The sequence below is a fragment of the Fukomys damarensis genome, unplaced genomic scaffold (genome assembly GCF_012274545.1).
Source record: "Fukomys damarensis isolate Sample0158 unplaced genomic scaffold, DMR_v1.0_HiC HiC_scaffold_33, whole genome shotgun sequence".
NCBI classification, from domain to species: domain Eukaryota; kingdom Metazoa; phylum Chordata; class Mammalia; order Rodentia; family Bathyergidae; genus Fukomys; species Fukomys damarensis.
Window position 1 is genome coordinate 52,009,843 of NW_022900945.1, and position 20,480 is coordinate 52,030,322.

General features: G+C 44.4%; 2 protein-coding genes across 5 annotated transcripts in view; both read right to left on the reverse strand.

Moving 5' to 3' along the window:
- Positions 1–3,463: 3,463 nt before the first annotated feature.
- Ensa (endosulfine alpha) lies at positions 3,464–10,970 on the reverse strand. Of its 4 annotated transcripts, XM_010616417.3 has the most exons (5): positions 10,791–10,968; positions 8,631–8,756; positions 7,179–7,345; positions 5,267–5,335; positions 3,464–4,169 (listed from the first exon to the last, which is right to left on the reverse strand). In XM_010616417.3, exons 1-5 carry the CDS (start codon positions 10,845–10,847, stop codon positions 4,154–4,156), a joined length of 435 nt encoding a protein of 144 aa, XP_010614719.1. In that variant the 5' UTR covers positions 10,848–10,968; the 3' UTR covers positions 3,464–4,153. The 4 variants fall into 4 exon arrangements, with proteins under 4 accessions (XP_010614719.1, XP_010614720.1, XP_033613953.1 ...); XM_010616418.2 differs by lacking the exon at positions 5,267–5,335 and having other exon boundaries at positions 10,791–10,965; XM_033758062.1 differs by lacking the exon at positions 3,464–4,169 and having other exon boundaries at positions 4,836–5,335; positions 8,631–8,747; positions 10,791–10,970.
- Golph3l (golgi phosphoprotein 3 like) overlaps positions 10,790–20,480 on the reverse strand; it is a 47,064-nt gene continuing 37,373 nt past the window's right edge. The window contains 1 exon segment of the mRNA XM_010616415.3: positions 10,790–11,008. The gene's annotated coding sequence lies outside the window, so the exon portion shown is untranslated.

The following is a 20,480-nucleotide window of genomic DNA, read 5'->3' on the forward strand; positions in this document are numbered from 1 at the left end:
TTTTTTTTTTTTTTTTTTTTTTTTTTTTGGTACCAGGGATCGAACTCAGGTCCTTGCACTTGCAAGGAAGGTGCTGGAACCACTGAGCTAAATGCCCGACCCTGTATCTGGTTTTTTGAGACAGGGTCTCTACTATATAGTCCAGGCTAGTCTTGAACTCCTGGTGACCCTCCTGCCTCAGCCTCCTAAATACTGGGATTACAGACCTGTGCCACCACACCTGGCTAGTATTTGTCTAATACAACCCAGCTAACAACACATCTCTTGAATCGCCATACCTTAGCTTCTGGAATGACATTAATTTTGTTTTTGTTCAACACGGTCATACCCTTTCTTCCCCAGAGTAGAAAGGATCTTCTTTTTCCTTTCAAACTTCCTGAAAGGCCTAACAGATGGCATTGTACATGTAACAGCTGCTTGTATAGGAGCCACAGGCTCAAGGTAGACAGATATGCTGAACGACAACTGAGTTATTTTTCCTTTGTCCTTTCTATGCTGACTACATTAACTTAAATAAATGCTGTGGACAATGATGGTGATTTCATCACTGCTACCCACTAAGAGGCTTGTTAGCCCTGTTGCCACCCAATCAGGCTGTAATTGGAAGAATCCTTGATTTAACTTTTTAGATTTTTATTTTGTGAGATAGGGTCTTGCTGTGTAGCCCAGTCTGGCCTCAAACTTGTGGCAATCCTCCTGCCTCAGCCTCCTGAGCACTGGAATTACAGCTTGCACCACCATGCCCCGCAACTTTTTATATTTTAGAAAATGTCTAGCTAAAATAATGAGCAAGGGGCCAGGGATGTAGCTCAGTGGCACTGTGCCTGCCTCACAAGTGCAAGGTCTTTAGTTCAATCCCCAGTACCAAAAAACAGAACTATAAAATACTGAGCAGGAATAGACACTTGAAGCTCTGACGAATCTGTTGCCCTGGTTGCCTAGCTTAATAGTATGGGAATGGAGACCAAATGGCAATTTTAAGTAGAATCATAGATAGCCAAACTTTTTTTGGTACACTACGATTCTCAAGACTACAGTTTAAAATTAGGGACCAAGACAGTCGTGGTGGTGCACACCTGTAATCTCAGCACTCTAGGAGGCTGAAGTAGGATTGCTGAGTTCGAGGCTACATAGCAGGATCTTGTCTCAAAAAACCCAAAAATATAGTTCACTGGAAAGAAAAATGTGTGATTTCTTTTTTGTAAGAATCCCTTTGATTTGTGTCTTGTACTCTTAACTACTTTTATTTATTTTTTAATAAAATACAATAGATTTGAAGATAGGGAAGGAGGAGGAGAGAGATGGCAGACAGCTACTCTGGACAAATAGCGAGAATTCAAAAGTGAACTGTTCCCAGGGAGCAGTGGATTTAGCTTAGTTGCACCAAGCCTGCCTGGCAAGAGCAAGGTCCTAAATTCGATCCCCGGTGGGGGGGGTGGCAGAAAAAAGCCTACTTGGTCTATTTGCCCAGGCATGATGGCACATACATGTAATCCCAGCACCTGCGAGGCTGAGGCAGGAGGATTGCCAAGAGTTCGAAGACAGCCTGGGCTCCATACACAGTGAGTTCAAGTCCAGCTTAAACTACATTATCTCAAAAACAAAAACAACAAAAATCAAACTACTTATAAACTACTTTGATATACAATGTAACAATTACTAGGGGCTGGGGATTTAGCTCATGATTCCACTGCTTGCTTCCCAAGTGCAAGGACCTGAATTCGATCCCTGATACCAAAAACAAACAAATAAACAAACAAAACAATTACTGTTACTTTTACGAAATTATTTTTTAAAATTAATTTTTAAAAATAGGCTGGGTGTGGTGGCGCACACCTGTAATCCCAGCACTTGGGAGGCTGAGGCAGGAGGATCGCTATGAGCTCAAGACCAGCCTGAGCTACGAGTTCCAGGTTAGTTTCAAAAAAAAAAAAAGTCAAGGATGTGTAGCTCAGTGGCATAGCACTTGCCTGGGAAGTGCGAGGCCTTGAGTTTGATTCCCAGTACAGAGAAAAAAACAAAAAAAAATTGAAACCAGGGAACCCATAAATACTGGGGAGAAAAATATAAAAACACAGATACTAACCAAAGCTCTTCAACTAATTTTGCCACTTTGCAAACAATTTCTTTTTTATTTTCGGTACCTGGGATAGAACTCAGCACCTTGTGCTTGCCAGGCAGGTGTGGTGCCGCTGAGCTACATCCCCAGTCCAGTAATTTATTTCTATAACTCAGCATCTTTAACTGCAAAGTAAGGAAGTTGAGCGCTGTATTAAAATGAAATAAATATTGCATTAACTTGTGTCCCCAGGATACACAGCTGTAGGATTTGTGCTCATCTACACGGAAGTACTGACCTTTTTCATGTTTTCTTGCAGGTACACAACAGACCCTTTGGAGGCGGAGTACCTTTAACACACACTCGTACCACTGGCTCAGTGTCTAGCATGCTGCTCAGAAAGGCAGGTATAATCCCCGGCCATGTCAGGAGAGAGCAAGTCAGAACACCCAAGTAGTTGAAAAATTTATTTGCAAAGCTTCTAATTAAGGAGAAAAAGAATGAGTCAGATACTGAGAGCAAGATTCTTTCTCCAGTGTAGAAAGCGCTGCCTACCCACAGTATGAGAGGGATTTCTCTGGAGTATGTTCATCTTCCTTGAAGCATAATCATCTGAGAAGCCCATCACCTTTGGAGATACACCCTGGCCAACTCTCCTAACCAAAGCTGGGCAGAAATGGGCAAGGAGTTCCGCCCTACTGAGACTATTCGGTGGAGGAGAGGGAGGGGGCCCGTTCTTCCTTTGGTGATCTCCCTTTGTACATTACATTCGTGTGCACCCCATCTCCCCACCCGAGGGAATGAACCCAGGGCCTTGTCTCTACCACTGGGCTGCAGCCCCAGCCCTCAGCAGCAGCTTCTAACTGCGCTCAGTGGCAGGCAGGCTTTCAGGGACGCAGGCGGGGGCACGGTGAATAAAGCTACTCTGCCTCCTGCTGGCCACAAGCAGACAGGTTTCTTTCTGGCTTCCCACAATGAGGTCACATTTCTCCTTCACACACATGGGAACTTGAGGAGAAAAGGAAAACTGGAAAGGAAAATGAAGAATGGGCTTCATTTTTGCGGGGCCTGGACTAAGCTTTAGGGGACAACAAACCACTTAGATCACACACCTTTGATCTTGCATTTCGTGGGCTACAACCTAAAGTTGATGCATCTCCTGCATTAGCTACAGAAATAAAGGGACTGGCAGGGCCACAGGAAAGCCTGGTCCAAGCGCCCCCATTCCTGCTCCCTCTCTGCAGCGGGGAGGGGAAATGCGGAGCCTGGTACATCCCACGCTGAAGAAGGCCCCGGTGTTCCTCAGCAACTCTGGGCCCCATACCAGCTTCTCCTCTAAATGAGTCTTCAGTATTTGTGCCCCACTCCCGAGCCCCAATAAAACACACCAACTGCTTCAGAGTATTTCTGGGTTGGGTTTTTTTCATGGGTCTTTTTTGTTTTTTATTTCAAATACTGAAAAAGTCCCTGGGCTCTGTGGGGCTCCCCACGCTGGTGGTTCCTCCCCCACACTGCTGCCCTTTCCCGTAACAGATCTATTTAAAGGACAGGACTTTTTATGGACAATTAACAATGCTTCTCAGCTTGCTCTGCAGTCAGAGGAGCTGTTTGCATCTGTTGTATGTAGATCAACAGCTACTTTTATCTGACACCTGGTCTTCAGCCACAACCACACCAGGCATTACCTGAATTAGAATCCCTTAGTAGTCTACTCTGCTTCCTCCCCTTCCACTGACCCCACACCAACCACTGGATTAAGAAGGAAGAAAGTCAAGGATGGTTTTATCATATCTAAGTCCTAATTCTTATTCACCCAAATCTCCCATCCCACCCTCTCAACCCCACCCCTGGGATTTCACTGAGATTTCTCTCGACAGTTTTTGGAAAAAAAGGTAAAACAAAAAAGGTTCAAGGTCTTGGTGCTCAGCCCAAGGGGCTCCATGCGCTGGGACACCAACGGGCAGGGGCTTCTGCCTCTCCAGCCCGCACCCAAGCCACCTCCTGACCCCTGGCTGCAAAAGCAGGGAGGGGCAGGAGCCGGCACAGGACCCAGGGTGGGCAGCGGCTCAGGATCTGGCGGAGCCCCGGGCAGCATCATTCAACTTGGCCACTGTGGACGAACACAGAAGAAGAAAAAAACAAAAAAACAAAAAACACTGTCAAGTAATAGGGGAAAAACCTTGAAATCCATCCCAGTCTCTGCCCAATGATTTCTCTACACTTAATCATCAGCTACCTGACATATGCCTCAATCTTATCCATAAGGAATAAAAGAAAAAAAAAGAAAGAAAGAAAATGTGTCTTTTGCTATCCATAGAGGTTTTGGGCTTTTTTTGGAGATACTCACAGAAAACACACACAGAACAGACACTGGAGGTTTCTGAGTAAGGTACCTGGCTGAGAGCAGGCCCGGTGTGAGAGCCAGAGCCAGTGCCAGAGCCACTCAGAGCAGGGACGCTGAGGCGGCTCAGTGATGGGTGGTAACGGTGTGGAGGCCTGGGCCACACACAATGCTAGGCGGCTTTAATAATCTGGGTCTAATCAAAGCAACTTTCAAATCACTCTTCCTTGCTAAGGAAGCCATGTACTCTAGGCTGGAAAGAGTTGGCAAATATGGAATGTAGCCTGTTTGCTCAGCCTTGAAGATGGGGAGGGAGGGAGGGGAGACAGTGCTTAATGGTTACAGAATTTAGTAACACAACCTTGTATATCTGCTAATGCCACTACACTGTATGCTTAAAACAGATTAAAATAACAAACTTAATAAAAAATTCCTTCTATTACTTCCTGAAAACCAGACTCACTGTGAACATCAGCCTTGAGGACTCAAACTGACCAAGAGAAGGCAGCTCAGACAGAAAAGAAAAAAAGTACAGAATTCGAGCAGATCGGAGATGAAGAAAACGTACAAAATTATATATATATTTATATATATAATAACATGACATATCTATGTACAACATGGCTGGAGAGCTGAGGAAACCATACAATGATGTCCGGCGTTTCCCCCTTCCCACATGGACTTTGGATAAAGGATGACAGCATGAGGGAATGGAGCAAGAAACACGAAAATTATATACAGTTACAGGTGACAGTCAGGGAGTCTGGGGAGGGAGTCCGGGATCCTGCTCTCTCCATTCCTTCCTCACCAACCTTTTCCTATCCAATCTGAGCAGCCCGAAAGCTGAAGCTAGGAGGCGTACAGACCTCAAGGCCCCAGACACAGCCGCGAGTCCACTGGTCATTCTCAACGGGCCAGGGGCTGGCAGTCGGAATCTGTGAGGCGAAAGGGCAGGGGACTGCAGAATGCTGCTCTCTTTAACAGCTCGTTCTCACCCTGGCCCTCCTTGTCCCGACTAGCGGGAAGCATTCTGTAGGACTCAGGCCAACTTCCAGTAACGAGATGGACGATGCCAGGCGCAAGCCCCTCCTCCCACCTGTGTGCGACGCAGCACTGCGACCTGGTGCTGCGACCTGACCGTATCACGAGCGAGGGTACAGATTCTAGGAAGGCAGGTTTCTCTGTCTTTCGGCTTCCAGCATTTTCCCGCTCCCTCCACGGGGTCATCCCCTAAGAACCTGCTCCCCCACCCCTGCAGCAGCACTCAACTCTCTAGGGTTGGGAGCTCAGTTTGTCCCTTCTCTCTCTCTCTCCCTAGCAGCACTCCTGGCGTTTGATTACATCAGGAGCACGGTCACCACAAGGACATGACCGAGCACGTTTCTAAGCAGCTTTTTGGCAGCTAAGTCCCAGACCGAGGCCAGGAAAGTGGGCAGGGTCAGAGACAAGCTTCGTGAGTTTCTTTTGGTACTCGGGACCAAGTTGGGGGTGCTCTACCACTGAGCTGCATCCCCAGCCCTTTTCATTTTTTATTTTGGGACAGGGTCTCACTAAGCTCCCGGGTGGGCTTGCACTGGTGCTCCCTGTCCTGGCCTACCTCACCGCTGGGGTTATAGGCGCGTGCCACGGCGCCTGGCTCCATGGCTCGCTTCTTAATAATTTTTTCTTTCTTTTTTGGTACTGGGGATCAAACTCAGGACCTTGCATTTGCAAGGCAAGCGGTGGAATCCCTGGCCCAATAATTTCTTCTTAAGTTCGGGACTGATACCTAGGAGGCTCTGCTGCCTGAATTTATAGCCCTCGAATCACACACGTCCTCCTTCCCCCTGTAGACTTCAAGTGGTTCCCTCTGGAGCACTTCCCCAGTACTGCAGAGCCAGGGCTTACTCATGGGCTTTCTTCACTTTCAGTTTTACAGTTTTTCTGCCAGCAAGTGTAGAATTTTAGAGTCAGAATCAATCTTGTACATACTTAACTCCATGTTAAAGATGAGGAAACAGAAATCCAGAGAGGCTAGATGAGTTGCCTGAGGTTATTCACTGGTACTACCAAGACCACGTGAACTAGACACCAACTACGCTGACTCCTAAGCCAGTGCTCCTTTCTACTATCCCACAAAACATTCAAAAGCAATATACTGGAAGAGAGAGAGAAGGTGCCCATTTTCATGAATAATGCTCACCAATCTTTACATAATTTGAGAGCCAGGGCAAACGGTACGTTCTACTAAATAAAGGAGGTTAAGTGGGCACTACAGTTTTAGGCAAGCAAATCAGTTTTCCCTTTTGAGGATTCTTTCAACCTGCCATCATGGAAACATGAAGCAATAGAAGCCTAAGGGACAAAACATTTAGAAGCACAGAAAACATGTCTCATTCAGCCTACCTTTCCCAACTATGTCAGGTTAGTCTTGGGATGTTAAAACTGCCACCTATTCCCAAGGCTCAGCCTAAGCAATTCTGTGGTACACTCTTCCAAAGGAGAAAGCGTATCTCCCCAGTTTCACGAAAGAAAATGAGTCTGCAGCACTTTGCATTCCTAGTCTTTCCTATTTCCAGGCCCCTACCTGGGCTACAGTGAGCGTGTGAAGTCTCAATTTAACCAAAGAAACGAATTCAGAGCCCCCTTTAGCCCATATTACCTTCTCAGCAGCCCCCAGCAGAATCAGTCTTTCCTGGCTGGCAAGCTGAGACCTGACTAGGGGCCCATGCCATCCCTGCCTACGACATAGGAAAGTCCAGTGGGTGAGGAAGGGGAGCGGAGGAGGGCCCAGGTTACCCCGCAAGCTTGCTGGTGACGAGTGAGGACTTTCTCTGGGGCAGGTCCTGTGGGGTGGGGATGTGATCACCAGTCACCAGGTTCTTGTCTGGTCCTGCACTTGGCAGCTGCTTATTCTTCATCTTGGCTTTGGCCATGTTGTAGTCTCCTGAGTCAAAGTACTTTTGCTAAGAGATAAAGAGGGAAGCTGAGGTGAGTAAGGAGCTCTGGCCTTCCTCAAAAGCAAGCAGACTCACATTTATTGCAAACCCTCAAATACACTCAGATCTTTCAAGTAAGTCTTATACATATGTAGTTTAGTATTGATTTGACAAGTTTATGTCTTCTCTCCCATACGTTCTGACTTTCAGGTATATAAGTCGTTTTCCAGAAAGAATATACCATTTTACAGTCAAAGGACAGGCTCTATAACCTTTGTACCTCACTCAGTACAGGACAGTTCAACCACAATTACTTACTTCGTTCTGAAAGGCTAACCGAGGACATTACTAGGGGCAAAAGCAATAGCTTGGCACTAGAAGAACAGAAATCAATATATTTAAAATGGTCAATCCAGGGCTATCTAGCAAACAACAGGAGTTCCATCTCAAGCCAACAACTTCAAAATTAAAAAATTCTTTCAGACCAGGAATAGAAACTGGGCTTGTTCATGAGGATAATGTGCTTTCCCTGACTCCCACCACCCCCACACATGTTCCATGGCTGTGGCAGCCCTGCCCACGCTGGCCTTGCCTATGGCGAGGCAAACTGAAAATCAGCACATTATCATCGGTGAGTAAGACTCAGTGACTGGGATTCTCCACAGGAATCTGTCTCACTCTCCATTTCATCCACAAAGTGCACACTCCAGTCTAAGGTCTTACAGTCTCTCAGTTGGTTTAAGGGAGGGACCTCTGGAGACTGAGGAACCTGATCAGGAGCTAGATGGATAAAGATTTATCTTCACTGCTGAAGAAGACCACTCTGGACAGGAAAAGTAAGTCTCTGAGCATAGCTCATGGCTGGTGCTGATTTCAAGGGTCTGAAGAAATCTATTTATTTCAAGTTAAGGATTTCTGTAGGAAAGATGGCCTGATTTTTTTCCTGAAACAACACATCCCCAAATTTATCTCTAATACCTAAAAAAAAACCCCAAATCACAGTCCTAAAATCTTGCCATTCAAACAGGAAAATGCTGGGGGGACTCTGCCTTTCCAAACTCTAATACCAATCCCCTTTTCTACCATGCACCCAAATGCCCCTACATTATACCTTAATTTCCTATATGGGCTATCAGAAAGGAACTGATTCTATACCAAGGATTTATAATGACTTTACTCTTTACCAGTTTTTAATTCCTCTTGATTAGTTTCCAACAATAAAATCTCCAGGAAATCAAACAGATGACTCTTGACAGAATTAAGTACCCCCTGTTCCAAAGTAAGAGGATAAGAGACTGTGTTCCATTCATACCCCTTTCTGGAGTCTTTTCATGAGGAAGTCAGAGCCTCCAGGCTTTTGTCCTAGGCTTGGATATTTGGCCTTTAGCTTTGCCTCCTCAGCTCTCTCAGGAAGAATACCTTCTTTTTCCTGCGTGTCCTGAAGGAAACAAAGGAGCCAAATTAAACACTGAGAAACAACCACTTCTAATATCTGATACTCCTTATACTATCAACTTTTCCTGGAGATCCACCCACTTTTCAACATGCTTTCTCTGCCCGGTGTAGTGGCGCATGCCTGTAATCCCAGCACTTGGGAGGCTGAAGCAGGAGGATCCCCATGAATTCAAAGCCAGCCTGGACTACATAGAGAGAGCTTGCCTCAAAAACACAAACCATATGGTACAATTAAATTAAAATTCTTGCCGGGCGTGGTGGTGCACACCTGTAATCCCAGCACTTGGGAGGCTGAGGCAGGAGGATTGCTGTGAGTTCGAGACCAGCCTGGGCTACATAGTGAGTTCCAGGTCAGTCTCAACTACATAGTGAGACCCTGTCTCAAAAAAACAAAACAAACAAACAAACAAAAAAACTCTTGAGGGTTAGCATGTTGTATATATTGAAAACAAAACAAAACACCCCAAAACTCAAACAAAAAACAAATCCCCCTAAAACAAAAAACACGCTATCTCTATTTTTCAAGCCTGTAAAGCTCAAGACTACTGTATAATGAGAAGAAAAAGACAAGTTGCTTTGTACACTACACTCAAGAAACTACCCCAGTGATCTATGAGTACTTGGTTAAAGTTACTACCTAAACAGAATACCTGAATCCTAGAGGGGGCTACAGACAAGAGGAAAGGAAGAGAAAAAAGGAGCTAGCCAGGGCTTCTAGTAGTGATACAAGATTGGTAGGAGGGCTCTCTAAGGCTGTCTTACAGTCAAATGGAAAATGAAAGGGGATAAATCTTCTGACACATTCCCTCTTTATTCAGAGTCTAAGCTGTCTGGCCATTTTCTCCATGGAGGAAGCAAGCATGTGAATTTCTTCAAAGTGCTCTGAGTAATGGTACAGCGCTGCTTCCACCTTACAGATATTGTGGTAGAAAGGTGACAGCTAAAGATTAAAACAACACCGTTTTTCACCTCGGAGAAATTAAGAAATGGGCTTCATTAGTATTTATCCATAGTTTTCTCTCTCTCACACACACACACACACACACACACACACGCACACACACACAAAATCAATGCCTACCCTAGTGGGGCAAGTGATGGAAGTCTGGGGAAATAGTAAGAGTTCAAATGCCTTGCAGGGGCTCTCACTGTTCACTCGGCTGTTTTTGTGTTTTTTAAATTAAAGAACCTGAAGTCAATGATGACTCTTGTCAGATTTTTCTTTGATAATCACGTACAGATTTAATGCTATGTGTATTTCAAGAGTCTCTGAGCCCAGCACTAAATGTTTCAAATCAAATATAAACCCAAGAAGGGGTTTATTTGGCGTTAACGTTTTCATCACAGAATCGCGGGTGGACTAAATCCCAAGTCTAGGAGAAGAGGGTGGTGTCTTTCTCGTTACGTCTCTGCCAGCGTCTTTTCTAGGATTCCCCTCCATTATTATATTTGGAATTCTGGTCCACTTCATCCTGGTTCGGTCCTCACTGAAGGTGAAAGACGACCCCACCTACCAAAATCAGTCTCTTGAGAAAGTTAAATTAGCCGTGGTAATACTCTTCTCCCCCGCCCCCATGCCTGGTCCTTTTTAAACGTATTTACCTCGATCTGTACCTCCTTGCGGTCTAAGTTTGCGGGCCCCAGCTTGGCTATTGGGTCACTTCCCTCTACTAAACAGAAAAACACCTCAAAACCCAAGACCACCAACCCCCTTTCATTCACCTGGTCTTTCCAAACACCCGCCCACGCCCAAGCTCAGCCAATTATAGCATAGCTTCCTCGGTTTGAGCGCTAGCCTTCTTGGCCAATCAAGAAGGGTATACCACTGACTGACAATCGACAGAACCAACCAGCGCCAAAGCTGCGGGCCCTGTTGAAACTCACCCTGCGTGACGCAAGAAGTAGCCAACCCCTGCAGAGACTGAGACCATGGCGACCAATCCGCACTGGTAAGAGACAGTCTCCCGCCTCAGCACGGTCGCCCCCGGCTCGCCCGCCCGCACCCCCAATATTTCACCTGCTTCTCCTCGCCGGTCTCCTCCGCAGGGTTCTCGTCTTCTTGCTTCTGGGACATGGCGGGACCGGGACTATGGAGTGTAGGGGGCCCGGGAAGTCAACCGGAGACGGGAAGGGGAGGGGGAACGGGGACAACCTGAGCTGCTGCTTCGGCTCCTGTCACTATGGTTGCTCAGTCAAAATGGCGGCCCTCGCTCATGACGTTGATGCCGCCCCTTTCTGTGAAAACCAATGAGAAAGGGATAGATGGGGCAATGACGTAACGAACAACCAATAGGAACTAAGGAAAGGTGGGTTTTACGGAGGAGACGGGCAAGTAGGAACACCAACTAGGAAAGAGTGAGCTACAAGGACCGATTAGAAGGCCGCAGAAGATCTTGGAGGCGGGGCTGCTAGGCTTGACATTTTTTTTGCTTCTGGGGGGGAACTCAGAATTCCTTCACCTCCATTGCCCAGTTCTCAGGGAACTGCAGAACGTCAAAGTGGAGAGCCACATGATGCAAATCGTTTATTCTGCGTGGAAAGGATTAAGCTTTGTACAGTGTTAACAGGAAATTATCGATCTCCAGAAATAAAACTTTTAGGCCAAAGTGGACTTGAAAGTGGTATTCAACAGTTTTCCGATGTGTCATTCATTTAGTCTGTGGAATGGAGATACTACTGAGTCCCAACTTCAATCGTCTTGCAAGAAAACTATGGTTTACGCCTCACAATTTAATACATTGTATGTTTTTTTATTCAGGGTCATCCCATGAGGACCAACAGCACAAGTACATTAAACATTTAGCAAATAGTTAATAGTAATGACCTTATCCAGAATCATAGTTCAACAATATTTCATTTTTTTCTTTTTCTCTTTTGATACTGGGGTTGACCCCAGGACCTTTGCGCTGAGCTACATCCTCAGTCCTTTTAAAATATTTTGCGACAAGGTCTTGCTAAGTTGCCCAGACTGGACTTCAGTTTAGGATTCTCTTTTCTCAGTCTCCCAGACTCTTTTTTTCTCTCCAGACTCAAGTGAGTGCTCTGGCCTCAGTGCATGCACCACCACACCTGGCTTCAATGATATTTCTTGAACATCTGTCTGTCAGTGGTGCAGCTTACAGTCCAGTGAAAGTGTGGAGAGAAAGGGCTTTCAGGTGTGTGATCCGAAATCCTCAAGGTTCAATGGACACAGGGCCAGGGATTTAGCTCAGTGGTGCTGCTGCCCGTCTTGCAAGTGCAAAGTCCTATGTTAGATCCCTGGTACCCCCCAAAACATTAAATGGACACATCTTCCTGGAATGCTGGTTTAAAAGCATAACATAAAATGTACAGTGCATGCCTGTAATCCCAGCACTTGGGAGGCTGAGGCAGGAAAATAGCCAGGAGTTCCAGGCCAGCCTGGGCTACAACATAGTGAGTTCAAGGCCAGCCTGAAGAACATAGCAAGACCTAGTTTCAAAAAAACAAAACAAAGAAAGCACATATTTGGGCCAGGGATTTAGTTTAGTGGTACCATGCCTGCCTGACAAGTGCAAGGTCTTGAGTTCGATTGCTGGTATGGAGAAAAAAAAGTCTTTAAATAATACAAAAAGATCTTTTTGTTTGTTTGTACCGGGTATCAAACTCAGGACCTTGTGCTTGTGAAGCAGGCAGCAGAAAAACAGAACAACAAAACAAAAATAGGTGGATCTACAATTTATATCATTAGTATCTGATGGGTCAGACTGCGAAATATTAAGAGAAATTAACCACTCTGTGTTGTTCTTGTCTCCTTTATCCAAGTATACTTAGGACTGGCCTCAAGTGTTGCCTAAGGAAAATAACCAAGTTGTTAGAATACTATTGTAGAGATAAATTTCAAGACAGGTAAAATCATAATTCACACAAATAAGAGAACTGTTAATATGTTAAAGTCCTCAAAAAGAGAATCTGAAGACAGATGCATATATACGCAGCTAGCAATTCTGACAGATGTTTGCCATCTCTTTCACAGGGTGGAATCAGTTGTATTTCATTTCACAAAATTCACTTGTCACCACACATAAGCATAATTTGCATTGTCATGAACTTTTTTTTTTTTTTTGGTACCAGGGATCGAACTCAGGACCTGGTACTTGTGCAGCAGGAGGTGGAACCACTGAGCTACATCCCCGGCTCCGTCATTAACTTTCTTTACTTACAATGTTGTAAATTAACTGGGTATGGTGGGTCATAGCTGTAATCTCAGTACTCTGAGAAACTGAGGTGGGAAGATTCCAGATTTGAACCCAGCCCGAACATTTAGAAATTGTTCAGAAACCCCCATAAAAGCTGAGGATGACCAAAATATTTTTGTCCATTTCAAAATCTTTTACAAAATGTTCTTCTGTGAATATAAAAGCCTCTAAATATCTTACTTCTGACTTCCACTGCACTGAAGATTCTGGTTAAAATGCAAGTATAGTTTGTAGTGGTAACCCTGCCTGTAATCTAGCTATCTGAGAGGCTAAAGTGGGAGAATAAAAATTCAAGCCAGTTTGGGCAATTTAGTGAGACCCTGTCACACACAGAAAGAAAAGAAGAGAACAGAGGGGGAGAGGAGAGGAGAGGAGAGACGGGAAAAGAGGGCTGGGGCTGCAGTTCAGCAGTTCCCGGCTTCAAGCCCCATCCCGAGATAGGTGTGGTAGGACGCACACCTGTAGTCCCAGCCTCCAGAGGCTGGGGTAGGAGGATCAACACCAGTTCCAGCCCAGTTTGGGCTACGTAACTCAAGGCCAGCCTGAACTACATGGTGAGGCCCTGTCTCAAAAATTGACAACAAAAATGTTGTGTTTTTTGGGGGAGGCAGGGATTTAGCCCGGTGGTTCTGCCGCCTGCCTCGCAAGCACAAGGTCCCAAGTTTGATCCCCGTACCAAACAAAAGTGTATTTTTCTGTACTGGGGTTGGAGATTTTGTTTTTGTTTTGTTTTGTTTTGTTTAAGATAGGGCGTCACTATGTAATTCAGGCTGGCCTGAAATGCACAGCAATCCTCCTGCTTCAGCCTCCCGGTGCTGGGATTATAGGTGTGTGCCATCATACCCAGTTCTAAAGTTTTAAAACATTCAAATATATACACCAAGAATATCAGATCAACATTACCGTAATTAAAATTACCTGGATGGAGTAAACAGATCAGCTTTAATAGCTGTGCTATGAAATAATGGCCCAGAGAAGGACCTAGAGAAATCACAGAAAGAAAAATCTACTTAACATCTACCATGTGTCAGCCGCCGTAACATTGGTTTATTTTGTCTTCAGACTGGGCTTCAACTTGTGACCCTCCTGCCTCAGCCTGCCAGAGTACTGGTGTTACAGGCCGGCGCCACCATGGCTGGCTAAGCTAAGAAATTTCTAATTCCAAACTTTGCTTAAGAGTATTGTGTGAAGAGCTGCTTAGCATGTACAGGTCCGTAGGGCTAGGAGTCCAACTCCACACACACACAAGGAAATTATTTAAATTACATATTTACTCTTGACATTTAAATCACTCATGGGGTATTAGATTTAGGAAGGGTAGAACTTAGAATAAAAAGAACACCAGGTTTCACAAAAACTAGCAGCGTCAGGGCACAAATTATTCTGTTTGTGACTAGGTGATTAGATAGAGTAATTAGGAAAGACCCGAGATAGTTGATCATTTGTTTGTTTTGTGTTGTTTGGTACCAGGGATCAACTCTAGTCCTTGTGTTTACAAGGCAGGCAGCAGAAACACTCAGCTAAATCCCCAGCCCTGTTTGTTTTGTTTTTTTGAGACAGGGTCTTTCTATGTAGTCCAGGCTGGCCTTGAACTCACTAGATAGCCCAGATAGGCCTCAAACAGAGGCAATCCTCCTGCCCCTGCCTCTGCTGGGATCACAGGCGTGCACCACCATGCCTGGCAAACCTGGGATACATGAACAGAGACCTGAGTAGGGTGCGAATCAGTCACCTGGAGGAAAAGTGGTGTAGCAGAGGAAACAGTAAATGCAACCCTCCTGAGGCAGAAGCACGCATTTAGTGTACAGTCACCCCCTATCTGCCAAGGGTATCTTCTAAGATCGATGCCTGAAACTGGAGCTAGTACCAAACCGTGCATATATACTTCCTGTACATACGCAGGATAAAATGTATGTTGGGACACCTGTAATCCAGCACTCGGGAGGCTAGGCAGGAGGATCACAGTAAATTCAAGGCCAGCCTGGGCTATGCAGTGAGTTCAAGACCAGTTTAAAATACATAGTGAGACCCTGTCTAAAAATCCAAAAAAGAGGCTGGGCGTGGTGGTACACACCTGTAATCCCAGCACTTGGGAGGCTGAGGCAGGAGGATCACTGTGAGTTCGAGAACAGCCTGGGCTACATAGTGAGTTCCAGGTCAGTCTCAACTACAGAGAGAGACCCTGTCTCACTCCCCCAATCCAAAAAAGAAAAAAAAAAGTAATTTATAAATGAGGTACAGTAAGAGATTAACAACAAGTAGTATTAAAAGAGAATAATATAGGGCTGGGGATTTAGCTCAGTGGTTCTGCCACCTGCCTCACAAGCACAAGGTCCTGAGTTCAATCCCCGGTACTGAAAGAAAGAGAGAGAATAATATAATAATATAGTATAATAAAAATCATTTAAAACATACAAATTATAACTGGAATTTTTCCTTTTAGTATTTTTGGCTTGGGTCTCACACACAAATATCCCAGCTACTTAAGACGCTAGGTGGGAAGATTGCTTGAGCCCAGGAGTTTGAAGCCAGCCTGCACAACCGAGCAAAACTTCCCCTTAAAAGAAAACAGGGGGCAGGGGATTCTGGACTTCAGGTAACACGGACAGTAAAACCACAGAGAAGGGGTATGTACAACATTTGAGAAGTTCGATGAATGTAGCTAGAGCCACAGAAAGAGAGAAATAGGCAAAGATGAGATCGGCTTGGCTTTTTAAGGATTGAGGAGGACAGTGACGCAGATGGTTTAGGTATTAAACCAACCACTCTGGCGGCTGTGTGCAGGAAAGAGTGACGGTAGCCTCAGGAAACCAATTAGGCTTTTACAATAGTTCAGAAAAGAGGGGAGAGTGATCCTCCTGCCTCAGCCTCCCAAGTGCTGAGATTATAGGCATGTGCCACCATGCCTGTAAGAATGAATGAATGAATTTTTGGTTTTATGAGACAGGGCCTCACTATGGAGCCCAGGCTGGCCTGGGATCTGCCTCAGTATGCCCAAGCCTCCTGAGGGCTGGGATTACAGGCGTGTGTCACCACACCCAGCATGAATTATTTACTTTAAATGGGCATATTTCACGGCATGTGATTCTATCTCAATAAAGCCAATATGAAGTGGTTACTTATAAAAATATATAGCTATAAAAGTACTACGAAACTTTTAATAAAGGACTTTAATCTACTAGAAATAAAAGGGAAAATCAAGTAGTAACCAGTGAAATACTTCTGTGTTTACAACAGCGAACCTGGCTATTCATATTGTGTGTTTAAATTGGGTGTGGTAGTAGTCACCTTTAATCCCAGCACTTGGGAGGGAGGCTGAGGCAGGAGGATTGCCTAGAGTTTGAGGCCAGCCAGGGATACATAGTGAGTTCAAAGCCAGACTAAACTGCAATGTGAGACGTCTCAAAAAACAAAAGATTGTCTGTTATGTCAACACATCCCAGTTGAGTCTACTCTGCTACAATCCAAAATGTAAAGGTAAACCAACACAGTAAACTGAACTGTTTAAAGAAAAGGAGATTCTGACAGCAAGAGAATCTTGTTTTGTCTGACTTGCCTTCGTAACAATTTTACTGTTTTCTGGAAGAGATAATTCCCTTATCAATAAGAAGTCATGTTTGGTCTATTTCTTTGCAAGTTACTAGGCAAACCACACTTAAATGAACAGAAACAAAGACACATGTACACACTGGACAGATAGGAAAATATAAAAAAAGTGTTAATTTTTCAGCATTAAAATAATTACTCTTTGGGGAGACTTCGTTTTGTTTTGAGACCGGTCTCGCTCTGTAATTCAGGCTGGCCTTGAACTCATGGCAACCCTCCTGCCTCAGGCTCCTGAGTGCTGGGATTATAAGTACGCACCATGATGTCTGGCTAGAGAATACATTTTCAGAAATGGTAAGAATAGCTGGGCGTGGTGGGTACCCCTGTAATAGCAGTACTCCACAGTCTAAGGCAGGAGGGGCAACAGTCCAGGCTACAAGTGTCTCATACTCTAGAACTCAGATGAATATACTTGCGAACATTTAGCTGTGTAGAAGAGGGGAAGAACAAATTTTATATCAGAGGTTTAGAATCTTCTTTATAGTTTTGTTAAAAAATTTTTTTTTTAATTGAGTTTATTGGTACATTTAGGGATACAGTACAGTTACATTCATTGTTGGGATCATGTACCTTTACATGGCAAGTCTTGATTCTCATTTTTTTCCCCTTACCTCTGCCCTCCCTTCACCCCCTCCTCCCCTCCCCATCTACAAACACTTTATTTTCATCTTTTCATTCTCTCACATTTTTTTCTTTTCCCTTTTTGTTCTTCCCCTACGTATCACACCTTCCCTACACCTTTAGCTCCTTTCCTCCCATTTCTAAATGTCAGTAATCTTATTAGAATCTTATGCATTGTTGCAGAATATTCACACCAGGGAAACTATTTGGTATTTACACATGTGGGACTTATTTATTTCACTTAGGAGTATATCTTCATTATGTATCCATTTTCCTATGAATGAATCTATTCTCTCGCTCTTTATGGCTGAGTAATATTCCATTTTATAGAAAAACCACAACTTCTTTATCCAGTTTCCAACGGATGGGCAAATAGGTTGTTTCCAAGATTTAGCTATTACAAACTGTGCCGCTATAAACATGGGTGCACATACTTCTCTGTGATATGATTCTTTTAGTTCTCTTGGAAATAGTTTTGTTAAAATTTGACAGCCAGGGATTTTAGCTCAGTGGTGCTGCCACTTGCCTCTTAAGCGCAAGGTCCTAAGTTCAATCCTTGGTACCAAAAAAAAATATATATATTTTTTTATGTCAAAAGCATGTATAGGCCGGGCATGGTGGTGCATGCCTGTAATCCCAGCACTTGGGAGGCTGAGGCAGGAGGATCACTGTGAGTTCAAGACCAGCCTGGGCTACATAGTGAGTTCCAGGTCAGTCTCAGCTACACAGTGAGACCCTGTCTCAAAAAACCAACCAACCAGCCATGCATGGTGGCGCATGCCTGTAATCCCAGCACTTGGGAGGCTGAGACAGGAGGACCGCTGTGAGTTCAAGAACAGCCTGGGCTACATAGTAAGTTCCAGGTCAGTCTCAACTACATAGTGAGACCCTGTCTCAAAAAACCAAAAAAAAGAAAAAGGAAAAAAAACCCCAACCAACCAACCAAACAAAAAAGGATGTATGCAGCCAGAGATTTAGCTCAGTGGTGCCACCGCCTGCCTCCAGTGAAACCCTCCACCAAAAGCATGTGTGCATAACAGTGTCAAGAGACAAATACACCCTCTGATCTAGATTTCTTTTATGGTACCAGGGATCAAACTCAGGACCTTATGCTTGTGAGGCAGGTGGTGGCATCACTGAGGTAAATCCCTGGCCCTTAGATCTCAGTACCATTGAGATCCATGTCCAGCAGACCTGCCTGGTGAGAAATGGTAAAGGAACGCTTTCCTCAGGGCAGGTGATGGTGGCTTGTGTGACTATGGCCAAGATTAAGGCTCAGGACCTTTGTGGCAAGGAGGAACCCGCTGGACAACCAGAAGGTGAAGCTGACCCAAATGCACACTGGCAAAGTGACAAAGCTCTCTGAGTTGTTTGCACCGTTATTAATCAGACTCAGAGAAAAGCGCAGGAAATTCTCCAAGGACAAGAAGTACAAGCTGGTGGAACTGCGGCCTGAGAAGACGAGAACCATCAGCTCAACAAGTCTGAGGAAAAGCGGAAGACCAGGCAGCAGCGGCGGAAGTTACAGGACGGCTGTAACCTCTGCACAAGTCCACGGCCAAGGCTTGAGCAGTGCAGTGGGCAAAACTCAGATCTAGAGGAAAAGGTTAACCGAGTTACTAAGGAAGAAGGAAATAATATGTTAGAAAGTCAGAGTTATATGTAAAGAAAAGCACCAGAGAAGGAACAAATGAAGGTAAACAAAAAAGGTTTGAAACAATAAAAAAGGCAATTTTCCAGTCTGAGACAGTTTTGGTTAGTTTGGTTGCTGTGGTTCCCCTGAACCTTTGCTACTTGGGAGGCTGAGAGGAAGGATTGTTTGAGCCTAAGATTTCAAGGCCAGCTGGGGCAACACAGTGAGATATCATGTCAAACATTAACAACAGCAAGGTCCCGGGTTCAATTCCCCATACCAAAAAAAACATATATGCTGGGCATGGGAGCACACACTTGTAACCCCAGCACTTGGGAGGCTGAGGCAGGAGGATTGCCATGAGTGCAAGGCCAGGCTGGGCTACAGAGTGAGACCTTGTGTCACAGAACAAAACAAAACAAAAAACAACAACATAACCAGGAGCCTTTGTTTAGGCTACAACTTATAGATTGCCTTAAAATATTGTCAAGATATACCAAAAAAGTACACATATTCATGAAATTCTAGCATACTGCTAATTATTTCCCTTGCTAGGAATATAGCTGTAGCTCTTTTTCTTTTTTGCCTGCAAAGATTCTTTTAAATTGAGGTAGTAAAGCCCCCCCCCACATATATGTGTGTGTGTGTGTGTGTGTGTGTGTGTGTGTGTGTGTGTGTGTGTGTGTGTATATATATATTTTTTTTTTTTAAATCTATATTTGAACTCAAACCCTACATTGAGTTTTCCAAAAAGCCTTATGACACAGAATTTCCTTTAAAGACCTTGTAGGGTTTTACGGTGCTGTGAGAAATAAATGAGATATAAAGTTGTTGGCATGGTACCACACAAGAAAATTGCTCAGGAAATATAATTCCTCAAAGTCTTAATATTCTCAGGAAGAATGTTTCTGCTTTCTTTTTGTGGTACTGGGGATCAAACCCAGGGATATTCTACCACTGAGCTACATCCCCAGTACTCCTGTCTGCCTTTGGAGACAGGATTTTGCTTAGTTGCCCTGTTCGGGCTGGCCTTGAACTTGGATCCTCCTGCTTTAGCCTACCAAGTAGTTAGGATTACAGGCATGAGCCATTACATTTGGTTGCTTTTGAAAATAACTTTTATTTTTATTAATTTTTTTGAGACAGTCTATGTAGTTCCAGCTGGCCTTGAACTCACAGTGATCTTCCTGCCTCAGCCTCCCGAGTGCTCAGATGATGATGATGATGATGACTGGTACCAGGGAACGAACTTGAGTCCTTGTGCTTGAAAGGCACTGAGCTAAATCCCTGGCCCTATTATTACTTTTTAATGCTTCCAAATATTGGCTGGGGATTTAGCTCAGTGGTTCTACCGCCTGGCTCACAAGCACAAGGACCCAGTTTTGATCCCCTGTACCAAATAAACAAAAAAGCCAGAATGCTTCCAAATATTAAGTTCATACTTCTACTTGGGCAATTATCACAAAATATCTTATTTGTTAATTAATTTGTGTTCTTGGTAGATGAATTATGTCTTATATGATTTTTTGCTGTCAGTACCCAGTACTACTGTCTAATTTGTTAAGTACTTAATGCTTTTTAATGGATTATGGGCAATAAAATATGGAGTTGTTTTTTTCAAAGTTTAACA

What these genes read in the sequence shown, in the direction of transcription:
- Ensa (XM_010616416.3), bottom strand. Translation starts at nt 10,847, where the DNA reads ATGTCCCAGAAGCAAGAAGACGAGAACCCTGCGGAGGAGACCGGCGAG. An exon ending in AGACCGGCGAGGAGAAGCAG is followed by an intron (nt 8,757 to 10,790) that starts GTGAAATATTGG and finishes TGTTTCCTTCAG; the next exon opens with GACACGCAGGAAAAAGAAGG. An exon ending in GTCACCAGCAAGCTTGCGGG is followed by an intron (nt 5,336 to 7,178) that starts GTAACCTGGGCC and finishes TTCGCCTCACAG; the next exon opens with ATTCCGACTGCCAGCCCCTG.